The following is a 13,858-nucleotide window of genomic DNA, read 5'->3' as shown; positions in this document are numbered from 1 at the left end:
TTTAGAATTTGTTAGCTAATATAGTTATATGATATAAACATAGTACTGAGCTTAAGATATGAATGAGCTTAAGCTACCTATATAATAGCAAAACTCCGTGAGAGTTTGTTAGCTAATGTATTTTTACAATATGAGTATAGTACTATGCTTAAAATATACTTGACTTAAGCTACGATATAATAGCCAAAAAACTCTGTAGAGTTTGTTAGCTAATGCATTTATCATGTAACCACTGTGATGATAAAAAACGAGCTTAAGCAAATTATATATAGCATGAAGCTATTTAGTACTGTTATAAGATAAGTAAAAATCTGTAAGATTGACTTATCTTCTCCGAGAACTGTCAACTGTTGTGCAAGGACCATGGGATCAAATTGGTGGATACCTGAGATGTCCCTCGGTGGTGATATCTCTCAGATAATGGTTGGCAACCACCATATCGGATCTACAGTAATAAACCCTCCATTATTTCAAATAACATTTGTGTAGATGAAATTGTAGAAGTTAAGCTCTAATATCAAGAGTATTAAGGCTCATGGAGGATCGGATTAGGTCCATCTGTCTTGTATGCACGTGAGTATGACAGTTCTGATCCAAACGGAGATATAGTACGTGAGACTACACTCGTGCAAGTTGATGATAGAGGAAAAAATCTGTTGTATTTTTCTTCCTGTTTGGTTTGGTGGAGATAAATTTACAGTGCTCTTGCTGGCCAGCGGATAGCATCATCGTATCATGGAGTCCAAGTATGTCATCCAGGCCTGTTCATAAACCTCACTTGTGAGGTGTTGTAGCACTATATTCATATCCCCAAGTTGGTACGTTGAAACTTCCGTTTATTCTCCAAACAGAAACTTAGTAGGTTTACTAACCATCTAGTTGTGTTAGTAGCTTGATGATGAAATTCAGGTGTAGTCTGAAACGCTGTGGATTTCGATCCACTTGTATCACGTCGTCTAGGTAAATCGCTATGCGATGTCCTTGACGATGTAAGTGCACAAACCGGGGAGTTTGTGTCCTCGATGAACTTTATGTAAAATCGCCTGACTGCTGTGCCCTTGTCTAAACTTGACAGGGGAGGTCTCTAACCTGAAGAAAGCAGCCTAATCATGAAGGTTCAGGTTAACTGGGCTGTAAGGAGGCTTGCTCGTTCATTGATATAAAGTTGTCACTTGCAACCTATGTCTTGAACTGTGAACTATGCTCGACCTCTGTGTAGGGCGTTGTTCATCGGGTCCAATCAGAATAAGGCATTTTGATTCTGTAGAGTACCCGCTGTGATGTCACCGTGTAGCAGGAAAAGGAGCCTTGTATAATATAGTGCCGTCGTTGATATTAGAACAATCGTCGGTCTTCATCGTAACTTCCGGTTACCCGAGTGACCACGTGTTTCGAGGATTAATGGTAAGCGGCTTAGCTTCTAGCAAAATACCTCGCCTGTAATATTAATGCTGGGTAGGTTATTTTCCTGGCTGTCGTGAAAGTACTTCAGTTTTGAATATAATTCGACTTCTTTATATATAAAGGTACAATAACTTGTAAGTTGTCAGCTTGTAGACTGTATACATGAATGTATCGTCATAATTGTAGAATTAAAGCTGAATTTGTTGTACATATTTCTTCTCAGAAATGTTGACGATTATGAGTTATACTACGCTGTAACAAGGCTGCTGTTCAATTTCGATATTGAATTGTCTGCAGATATGCGTAATGGTCACGCATGTAGATAATCGTGATCGTCGTCCGGGATTGCATATACTAACAATTTATAATGAATAGTTGATTTCTGTGAAGATCTATGAAACGTCGTAGACAAATTAATACAGCGACGTTCTGTGTTGTAAATAGCCTGTGCAATTGTCTTCGCCAGAAGCTTATAGATCTGCATCTGGCATACAGTTGATAGACAACTTATGCGATGTCTTGAACGGACTGAGGAGTAGCTATATATGACGAGTGGCTAGTATATGGAGACCTTGGAGGAGACTTCCTCGGTGAACGCCGAGACTTCACGAAGCTCTCGAAGTATCCCTTCTAGATCTACTGGTGAAGTAGACTTGGAGCCACTTAGCCTTCGTGACCTTCGCGAAGGTATCGAAGTCAAAGTCCGATTAGAATATATATATATATATATATATATATATATATATATATATATATAAGAGCGCTTTGCTTCGCGAATGGCCTCTGTGTTTAACAGGATGTGGGGTCGTGGCTACTCCTCCGCGACGTCCCTTGTAGCTGGTGAGGCTCTAGCTCCTTAAGGAGGCTGCCTGGGACTTGCTGGTTCTGCATAAGTAGGGCCGAGTGGATCATCTTATCATTTTCAGAAGTCGTGTTTACGAAATCTGGTGATAAGTGTCTCAATGATCGCTCTAGATCTATTTAGGCCAACGAACATACGCCTCGTCCATGGATTCAACTGAACCAATTTACGATTGTAGTTCTTATTGTTGATATCGATGATCAACTTGTAGTTTTCATCGATGTCTTAAGCCTTGAAGAAGAGGTCCATGTTGTGCGTGGAAAACTTCTAGGCGTGAAAGTTCGGCAATTATGGTGTCTGAACTTTTGTGGCTTTATGGGATGCTATGTCTAGATTCTGTGCTACCGCAGCAATCGGGTCGATCGGAGGTAGGGTGATAGCATCTGCGTCGCCTTCCTTCATCAGGTATGTCTGCGTCGTGTACTGCCACTCTAGGAAGGTGATGTAGACTTGTGTGCAGACTTGTGTGGTAACCTGTGAGGCGATCGATGTGGTGATGTGCGAGGAGATCGGAGACTATTGACAGCTTCGCTGGCTCTTTGAGTAGTCCCTTGACTCTGTTAAATGGCGATCTATATTCGGGTGTCCTTCCCGAGTGCCTTCGCTAATGCCTTCGCGAGCGCCTTCCTTCCTGGCAGCCAACGCAACGCCTTCGCTGAAGCTTCCTCTGCGTTCGGTGCTGGGGAACGGCGATTTGAGCTTCTGAAGGCTTCCGTGAGGTCTGGTGGCTGAGTCTACATCTAAGGATGAAGCCGAGGAATGTGATGATCTATCGAAGCCTTCGCGAAGGCCTTCGCTAAGGCTGTACATCTGGGTCCTTCGTCCAAGGTGGTCTGCGACTTCCTTCGCGAAGGCTGCATCGTCTTAGCTGCTACGTTGACTGGAGGTGCCTCTAGAGTGTTGTCTAAGTTGGAGCCTTAGCTGGCGGCTCGTGACTCTGGGGCTGGCTGCTTCTCCAGTCTGTAGTGACCCTCCATCACGCCCATGATTTGCCGTAGTAGCTCGTCTGGGATGGTCTGCGCGCCGAAGTAGTCGGTGCCATCTCTGCGCTGTTAGTGGTGGGGCCCTCAGGTAAGTCGTCTGACATCAGTGTAGAGACATCAGGCTGCATGGCGATCTCTGCTGATGTCATTGTAGCTGTCACCGGTCGCTACTTGTCTCATATCGTCCGGGGATGATGATCGGCTGATCATCGTAGAGGCCAAGTTCAGCGGCTGGAACAATCTCGGGTTGAGAAAGTCCTAGTAGACTTCGTTGAATTCCCCTCAGAGGTCGGCTGCCCTGGGGTGCGAAGTCTGCGTTGAGTGTTGGTAGCGACGGGACCCTCAGGAAGATCATCGAATGTTGATCTGCGCTGACATCACTGTTGCCGACATCAGTCATTCTTTGATGTACATCAGGAATGATGATCGGCTGATCATCATACAGGCCCAAATCTCGCGATGAGAACAATCTCGGCTGAGAAAGTTCTAGTAGACTTCGTTGAATACCCCTCAGTGCGATGAAGGGATGTCTGGGGAAGCAGGACGCTTCTTGGAGGCGGCCGGACTCGTCCCACCTCTCCACCATTCTAGCGGAAAACCAGGCGGGAGGGGGTCGACCAACAGCAGTAGACTGGCGAGGGGTTCAGGTGTATCAGTCATGCTAGACTCTGCATCATTGTGACCTATCTGCTGCGGCGTCTCAAACGCAAAGTAATTATTCATTAAAGGTAGAATTGGATAAATTAGTATCGCGAACTGCAACGTGAATCACATGAAACATGGCGCAGTACAGCTAGGGCATATTAAATGCGGATCAGCAGCAGAATAAAAACGTAATGTGCAACAGTACAGAATTTTTATCAACGTAATCCACTGCAACAGCACGGTCCCGTGCATAAACAGTAGAAACACGAATAAATATCAATACATAATTGTTGAAAGATACTAGCTAAACCTCTATAGATCTCTATCACGAGGTAACTAACTAAATATAATCAAAGGATATAGTGTGTCGGAGACACAGGCGCCTCACGTCCAGCTCACTGGGCTTAAGAAGGAGAGAGTGAGGCACATGGGTAGAGGTGGCTACCCTCGTTCAGCAGCTTGTGGAAGGGAGGTAACTCGTGGTGTACTAATTAGTGATTTTACATTGAAGGGAACTTCAATTAGGGAGATACAAGTGTTCCACTATGTTCGCAAGAGGAAGGAGACAAGCAAAAGAGCATGAGTCAGGATAAGGAAAAATTACCATTATTTAACCCAAAGAAATATATCCTAGCATTGTGTAATTTTAGTTACAGATTTTGCTCTATAAATTAATTAAGATTACCGTGTGTATTTGAGCCGGAAATAGCAATCAGCTGTGCACACGCTTTCATGGCTAACAAGTTCAAACATGCACAATAATATAACGGGATGAATTCTGACGCAGTCGACAGTAAAATATAATACAGAATACTATTATTTAACCCAAAGAAATATATCCTAGCATTGTGTAATTTTATTTACAGTTTTATGTAAAATATATATAATCAACACTAAGGTTATACGGACCCTCATGAACGTGGTAAGCACATGGAATGGGGTAAAATACGGAAGCCATTTAAATTCACACATTTTTACCGATGTTACTGTAAACTAGCAGTCAATGGAAAACGAGGCGGGTAATCAGTTCGTGATTGTTGAATGGAGTAAAATAAGCAAGCCAGTTTGTTGCTACAATAAATATGATATTTAGAGAAGCAAAATATATTATGCATTTTCTGTCAACTACACTTCGTTTCGATCCGTGAGTAGACACATTATATATGACAGTGAATTCTTTGAATAATGTGGACCAAAGTTATAATTATTGGTAACTGCCAGTTGTCTGTGGTCTGTGTTTGCTGCGATTAGGACCCCATCGCGGGGGATCGACTTATGCACGAAACATACCATTTTGACACCGATTTTAAGGGTCAAGTTTGGGGGTCGTCTTATAGACGGTCATATACGGTAGGTTACTAAAGATCAATTCTAACAAGTAGATAAGATTTGAGGGCTATTATACTTGACCAGTTCTCCCCTTTGATTTCACCCGTGAAGATCGGGGGTAAAACAGGTCTTCAGCAACCCATGCTTGTCACAAAAGGTGACTATGCTTGTCGTAAGAGGCTCGCTGACTAGGTTGACACATGTCATCGGTTCCCAATTGCGCAGATCGATGCTCATGCTGTTGATCACTGGATTGTCTGGTCCAGACTCGATTATTTACAGACCGCCACCATACAGCTGGAATATTGCTGAGTGCGGCGTAAAACTAAACTCACTCACTCCTTTGATTTCACTACTGTTAAGGCTGGAAAACCTAGAAAACTAGCAACAATCTTTGAGGACAAATGAATTGGTAAATTGTGTCTGTACTATGGGAAACAGATGTTTGGATGTGAGAAAAACATACAGTTTTAACTTTATCTCAAAGAATTACCAACACAAAAAATAATTCTGTTATTTGTTGCCATAAGTGATGTAACGTTGCTCGTCATTCATTTTGTGAGCAGACTATAGGCTTATCTCCCTTTAGAAAACTGCCATCAACAGAGATGTTTATGTCGGTGAAAACAGAACCAAAATATATATCCATACAGAATTCAATCCATAACAGGACAAATTCAGAAAATCTTAGTGTCACACAAAGTAACTGGCATTTGGTATGATTTTAACCTTTTTCTAGCAATGGAATTTACTCTTGGGTATAACTATTTTCAACAAGGGAGTTCTAAATGTACTGATCTTAGGTTTGTTAAATGAATCTAAGTGAAACAGAAAAAACGAATACAAAGACTTTCATTAATTTTGACTGGCATTGTATGGAAATGTTAAATGCAGTGTATTTAAGTATACAGGACCAAAGCATAAGATGGAATGTGGGAAAAGGACAGAAACTGTTATCTACTATTGTGTAGCTGAACCTCAGACCAGGGTTTTACAAGAAGGCAAATAAATCAGCGCTTTGTGTCTCCATGTGCAGAAAGGGTTTGTTAAAGGCCTGTTGTAGCCTTATCATCAAAACTATACAGACATAACTGACAAGAGCACATCTTTAGGTCCTTGTTTCACAAATTGCTCACAACACTATCACACATCTTTAGTACAGACTCATAACTGTCCGACCAGTTACAGATAACCTCCTCAGGGTGTCTTAACACTGCGATTATCATACGCAGATTTCCTTTAATATTCCTGTATTTTCAGTGACTTGTGGCATCTTTGAAAAATTTACTTTAATGCAAAAAGAATCCACAACCATAGATGCATGATTACCATATGGAATCTGATTACCATTGGATACGGTGTGAAACCTCTGATACTGCAGGCCCCAAAGATGACGTCACAGCCCCTCCATTGCCCCACTGCAGTCCCAACCTACCTTCTGCAATCTCAAAACCTTGAAACTTGACAGGCTGGGCGTAGTTGACCATGGCTGAGAGGTAAGGATGGATGTTGGTGGTGGCGCCTGTGTAGTGGTACGAGGACATCAATGCTGCCTCTTCATCAGCTGTCAGAGTCCCTGCAACATCCCCATCTTCTGGCTGTGTTCCAGCGTTGACTGATGGCTGTTGACAAAATGCAGGATTCAATGCAATACTTAACTTCTCCAAATTATTGCAACACATCCTAGCAACTGAGAGTGTGTTCCATTCTCAACAGCATTTCCCTTATAGCATGGAATGACATCACCTTTATGTGGAAGGGAAGGGAAGGTCATACAATAAAAGGCTTGCAATGGTATTATTGGCCACAGGTTGAAGCTGTATGAAGCAAACTGCCACCTGGGTTAGACAACAAAAGATATGGCCAAGAAATAGGCAACATAACATTAACATATGTCAATGTAAGGACAGAGGCTCAAAAACATCTCATTAAACCAAATGTTCAGGTGAGCTACAAAATGACCAAAAATTTCCACAATTTCCTATCAAAGCATTCTCATGTCAAAGAAATTTACATGGATTCTTGGATGATCTTCAAATATTATTTTGTCAGAAACATATATCTGTAAATCTATGGTATTTATTTCAATCAGCTAACTCCTTTCCTCTCTCCATACCTTTTTAGAAGGGATCTTCATACTGACTGGTGCCTTCTTCCCATCTGTGGGTTCTGGCTCTGTGGGAGTATCAGACATGTTTGTCCCAACAGAATCTGTCTTCAGGAGGGGTTCTGGCTTCTTTTCGGCTTCTGCTCCCTCAGCAGGCTTCTCCCCTTCCCCAGGTGGCAGGAGTTCTGGGTGGGCATCTGTGTCTGTGTTGGCCACTGTTGGGTCCAGATCTGCAATACAAATCAGAACTTAGTGAGGTGTGTGGGACTGATCTGTGTCCTTTCCTGGATCATTCACAGTCTGGATTCAATACCTGAAAAAACCCATCAGATAATTATGTAGTTCAGGTGAACAAGGTGAAATTTCAATTAATGTTACAACAAATTCACTTTTCAGAAAACTTGTTCTCCATTTGTATTTTTCCAAGAGATGTAAGTATTGCACTGATCACACAAACCCCAAACCATAACATACATATTTCTTTAAGATATACAAACACTAAGACCTCTCTCCAACAAGATGTGACAAACTCTCCAAATGAGTTCATGAGCTGAACATTTTAATTGGTCAATCAGAATTGAGGCACCTAACTTCTCAATATGAGCAAGTTCAGAATCAAGCAGCAAATGTAACTTTCATATCTCTGAAACAAACATAGACACAGTTCTGAACAAATAATATATCAACCCAGGTATGTTGTGGACATTTTGAAACCTAGTTACAACAATCAGCAAAAGGCTTTCTTATAGCACTTGCAACTCATAAATAGCTATCCAAGGCTGTTAGTTTGACCAGACTATTCACTGCAGAATGATAGCATCAGAACGGTTCGGTAAGCCATACAGTCTCCGACATCATCAGGTGGTCCAGGGTTACAGTGGACTGTTGGTCACATCTTGATGGACAGAGTTACTGAATCAAGAGTACAAGATTCAAATATTATTATAATTGTTCCAGCAGCAATACAAAGAAATGAATGAGACCGCTTTTCACAAAATTTCTGGTATTGGCAAGAGATAGAAAAATAATGCATGATCACAGTGACACTATTTAAGTAAACTTCAAATCACTGCATTTCAAAGTATAACAATCTTTGTTTTTTTACGATAAGTTTCATTTTAAAATAAACTTGAATATTTAAAATGCTTCAACAAGCAGACATATAGTATAACATTACATTCACATAAACTACAATCTTTACCACAGAGGGGTTAAATTGACATTACTCATGGACAAGCTATTAGTAACAAACCTTCACAAGTAACTAAAATGCAGCTAGGAAATGTTACCAGTATTTTAGGTACAAATATTTCAACAACACTGTAAATACAAACAGCATGCCCTAGTCTACAAACATCCACTCAGGAGGGACATAATCTGCTGCACTCAATGATCAAACTAAATATGCATGGAGGAATCAGATCTCTTATCTGTGACAGACTGTACAACATACAAGGATTTTAACATGACTTGTAATTCCTGCTGTATTACCTTAAGTATTTTTTATGCAAATCCTGAATGATGTAATCTATTTGCTAAAGAAATGTAACTTCAGAAGTATATGCAATATTCTTATTTTCGTTTCTTTAACACAACCCCAAATTATCTTTCAGAATTAAATGAGACTGAAATAACTTTGAGAAAAAAGAAACTAGGAATTTCAACTGAAAATATATAATCAGGTCTCCCAAATTTAGAAAATGACACACCCAAAATACATCTAGTGAGTCAATGTGACTCCCAATTTTACAAGTCTATGCAAAACATTGGATGTACATGATCATAAAAAGTCATGCAAGACTCATGGTTCTGATTGTTTAAACAGCACCCTTTAATGATTCAGAGTATTTATTAAAGGTTCAGATGGTGATACCTCTTTTATGTCTTCACTCTCCATTTCAATTTAGGAAGATCTAACACACACTGGATACATGTGACAGATCTGAGAATCCATCTTTGAGCTAAATCTTAGAGGTGAGTACACTTTTCCTGGGTTGCTTCCTGCTCTTGATGTAATAGTGGATTTGCCAACAAAATGTGAACTCGCAGTGTATTATCAATACTGGCTGGAAGACATGGGGAGAAAGTACAAGTCATTTAAGACTTTCAATTTTGTTTCTTTTGTTATCTATGTTGTGGTATGGTGTTATTGAAGCTGGTTGTCTTTAGGTGAACTTTCCCTACATGAAGGGGCATTATGTGTCTGAACATGATGAGTTGTACTTGTATAAACATTTTGCAATGTTAACACAGCAGCACCTACATAAAAATGAATCAAACCTTTTTGATGTTATTTTCAAATGAGATTATGCCTCTAATTAATACAAACCTCAAAGTTGTGTAATGCTTGAAATAGGAACAATTACATAATTATCACAGCAGCACAAACACTGTGGATGGGGGACCTGCACGTCATCGCACAGGCAAGAGGAAAGCTAGCAGCTTCAGGACCAGACTGCACACTGAGTGGGGAACTGGCTAAACGGCAGTCCTAGCAATACATAGTCAAGTCATTTGAAAACTGTAGCAGGTGTTTGGTAACTCATGTTGTCTAATGCATGTCAATCAGAATGGATCACAACAGCCCTGATTAAACAAGAACAATGTCTCAGTTTCACACATAGCATCAGTTCTGTCTGTAACTAAACGTAATTAGCCAGTGAAGATTGGCATAGTCTTTATTTCAAAGATCACCAAAAAAGTCTTCCTGTCAGAGATTGATTTCAGCAACAAAAAATCTTCAAATTTGGTCAATTACACAAGAACAAAAATCCTAAGATCTCATGGATAAACTGTATGTTCACATTTATAATATATAGTGCCCCTTCCCTAACAAGTGCCCCACATCAGAAAAATGTAATATGCAGAGCATCCCCTACCCCATCCCCCAATTCATAAACAGGTTGCCCAATTTAGTCACCTCTTACAAAAAGCTAGGGCGTGCTGAGGACACATTCTACCAGGGAACTTGGGAGTAAATCAGTGTTTGAGAGGGTGACAATAAGTGTTGATTGACTGTTCTCTGTGATTTTAAACCTCTTCTAATGGTGGTCCGATTAAATGAAATAATCGAAGATTGGTCGCAATGACAAAAAGATCAAGCAATCGATCAAGTTTTCTCATAATCGAACACAAACAATTTTGGAACACTGGTTTCCATTAACAACCATTTCACAAGGTTGGTTTTGTCTGTTACATTTCACAAGCACTACAAGCTCATTCCTTGTCATGATTGAATTATCCATGAAATTTAGGTTCATACCATACTAGTCATTCTTTAAGATGTGAAATTTGTAAATGCAATTTGTGCAATTTGCAAAAAAACCGAAAGAACTACACGGTTTTTTCTATATTTTTGTGCATGAACAAACATAACCAGGAGAATTTGATAAATGACGCTAACCAATTATTTTCGATGATTGATCGGTTGTAATGACAAAATTATCAATTGTGAGATTTTAACCAATTTCACAACACTAACTTCTTCTAATTACTACTCCCATCTTTTCCTGGGGTATTTTATTAAGATCCCCTTTTGGATTCAACTGGCGCTAAATATGTCAAATACAGCATCAAATTAAAAGATGGAAAATGATTGAGAATAGGTAATGGAACAGACAAGGAGGAGAATATCTGCTGTTTAACATCCAGTAATGCATGGGAATTAACTCAGTGATTTCTGCAAAGAATGTAAATGAGATAGCTTTGGGACAAGCACACTTTATCAAGCATGCACTAGATTGTATCAGGACACCCCAAAGAGATTGCAGGGTTGCACTTGCCTCAATTTCACACTATGATATGGATGTAAGGTCAGTGCTCCGATGATTTCATGAGAAAATGACTTGTTTTCACCACACACAATAACACCAATAACATCTGGGCAGACTATACAGAGAATTCTAAATCTACAGACACTTCAGGGTATATATACATTTAATATGGGGCAGATTGCTTCAAAGAAGCATCTTACAAGAGACACAACAACAGCCAGACAGTAAACTGATGGTTTGCAACTTAGCAAGCCACTGATCTTGTATGCATAAAATCATGGATAATGGAGCTGTATTAGCAAGCCATTGCTGCCATGCAGATCCATGGCCAATTAGTTACATCACAGCCCAGCAAGCATGGGTTTGCATGCCATTCCAAGGATTGCAGAAGCAGGAAGCACTAAAGATAAGCAAGAGAAAGCCAACAGGTGTAGATGACAGAAGAAAAGGGGAGGTCATTACCAACATCTGTGGCAGGCTAGCAAGTAAGGTCTTCACTGACCTGGGGCAGTGCACACCAATTTTAGAGCTGGGACAATCGTAAGTCTATGTTAATGCACAGCAATTAAGACAGTCTAACGGCTAAGATAGATTTGTGAGTGAGTGCGTGAGTTCAGTTTTAAGCCGCTTTTAACAATATTCCAGCTATATCACGGCGGGGGACACCAGAAATGGGATTCACACATTGTACCCATGTGGGGAATCGAACCCGGGTCTTCAGCGTGATGAGCAACCGCTTTAACCACTAGGCTACCCCACCACCCGATAGATTTGTGAAACAAGGTCCTGGACAGGCCAGCCAGTTGAATTTTCACTGATCTAAAATACGCTGATTAAGTATAGGTGTTTTAATGTTGAGACAATCACAGCAAAGAAACATGATGACAACAGGGTGTTTTTTTCTTTACTTTCAAAAGCAGTCCCAAAATTTCAGTCATATCATGGTTGCTGTAAATAATGGAATATGGGCCGGTAAACCCATGATTGACAGAAGTAATGGACTGGGGAGAATGACATGGTATCAGTCAAGTCACAGGCCCAGTCCAACTCAGTTGTCTCTTCTGAGTAGCAAGGAGCAGAAGACACATATTCAATGCCAACAGGAAGAACTGAGAGGGTAGTCTGATGACACATGACTTCAGTAGAGAAACAGGACAAAATAAGGATGTCTAAAAAGTAAAGACTATGCAACAAGAGAGATTGATGATAGTAAGACAATGATACAGGACTTGTTGGAAGAGTCCCAAAAGCAAAGGGAACATTTAGATCAAGTTGACAGGAGCACATGGAAGAGTTGAGCTAGCAGATGTGTGGGTTTGGCAGGAAGGTGTATCATCCCGCATCCACAACCAGCAAACAGACTAGTCATCTACTTTAACACTACTGGCTCCAGCTTTAACGATTCAGTACCTATGTTTACATGCAACTCATCTACACTGAATGAACAGTGTTGCATTCACAAAGCTGGAAATGGCCAAATCATCTAGTCTGTCAATCTAAAGCCAAAAGGCATTCGAGCAAGAAAATAAGCCAGGACAACATTTCATATCATATAAATTTGATCACAACATCATGTACAAGGATGAAGACTATCCCTGCACATGAGCTACAAGAATTGGTTGTGGAGCAGAGACAACACCACCAGCGTGCAGGCAGGGCGTGAGCTGTACCCGTGCTGGCCTGAGCAGGGGCCGGTGTGTCGTCAAGTGTAGGGTATGAGGACTCACTACTGGAGCTGGAATTTTCTGCATCTGAAGAAACAAAACAGTCATGTTCCTCCTCAAGTCAATGTTAGGCATTTAGAAGTTGGAAGAACAAGAATACATGGACCTTTCTATGGATAACAATTTCTTTATCATTTGTAACGATGTGTCAGGGCTACTGGTAGTTCTGGGAAGAAAGGTGCCGTACAATCCTGTACAATCTCTCCTGGACACAATGTTGATTACCAAAAAGGATATTAAATGGTTTTACCTTATTCTAATTTTACAAGCTCAATGTGTACCAAATAACAAAAGACAAAATAATTCAGAGGCATATTTGTTTGCAACAGTTTAACTTGGTGTGTATAACATCCATTGGTGATGAAAACAATACTTCAGTCTGAATTTAGGTGATACATACAAGTGAGCATACACAATTAGAATGAGAAACCAGTCAAGAATGTACAATCTGTACCGTGCAGGGAGGTTTAAGTTTTTGGTTTTACTTAGAATTGTAGAGTGCCTCTATCTACAAATATAAATTACTTTGTTCATTTCAAATATAACACCAGTACATTGGCTTGCCATATGTCTAATTTATATGGTCCTTAGGGAAACATACAAGACTTGCACCAGTGGACGAGTTTTAATATTGAACACTGACATTAATTAAAAAACAACAACACTATTTCATCTGAATGCATAATCAATCCTGTCAGCAGAAACAATTCTAGTCATATGAAACAATTTGCTGATCTTTGACTTCTTCTGAGCAATATAGTTTCAATGTTATCCATGTAAGGTTTCATATCTTCAAGTATCTTCAATTATTGAAACAAGTAAGTTATCAACATACACATAGTTTACTACAAGATGTATCCCAAAACAATGACCTTAAATCATCATAAATTATGCATCTCAATATACATGTAACAATATTTCACACTGATATTGACTGATTGAGTTCAGCTAAATTGTACATCAATACTGTTACAATCAGTTCATGCTATACACACATCACAAGAAAGCTGGGCCCTGTATCACATTTCAAT

The 13,858-nt window shown here is 40.1% G+C and overlaps 1 protein-coding gene across 1 annotated transcript in view; it reads right to left on the bottom strand.

The window, feature by feature from the left end:
* Positions 1 to 13,858, bottom strand: part of LOC124283735 (1-phosphatidylinositol 4,5-bisphosphate phosphodiesterase beta-4-like) — a 100,618-nt gene that overhangs the window by 22,503 nt on the left and 64,257 nt on the right. Inside the window, 3 exon segments of the mRNA XM_046719759.1 lie at positions 6,659 to 6,845; positions 7,340 to 7,560; positions 12,774 to 12,854. Coding sequence (XP_046575715.1) covers positions 6,659 to 6,845; positions 7,340 to 7,560; positions 12,774 to 12,854 — 489 coding nt within the window.

This window comes from Haliotis rubra, unplaced genomic scaffold (genome assembly GCF_003918875.1).
Source record: "Haliotis rubra isolate DU_JTF1 unplaced genomic scaffold, ASM391887v1 Scf32, whole genome shotgun sequence".
Taxonomy (NCBI): domain Eukaryota; kingdom Metazoa; phylum Mollusca; class Gastropoda; order Lepetellida; family Haliotidae; genus Haliotis; species Haliotis rubra.
The sequence above is the reverse complement of the archived record's forward strand: the minus strand, read 5'-3'. Positions and strand labels throughout refer to the sequence as shown.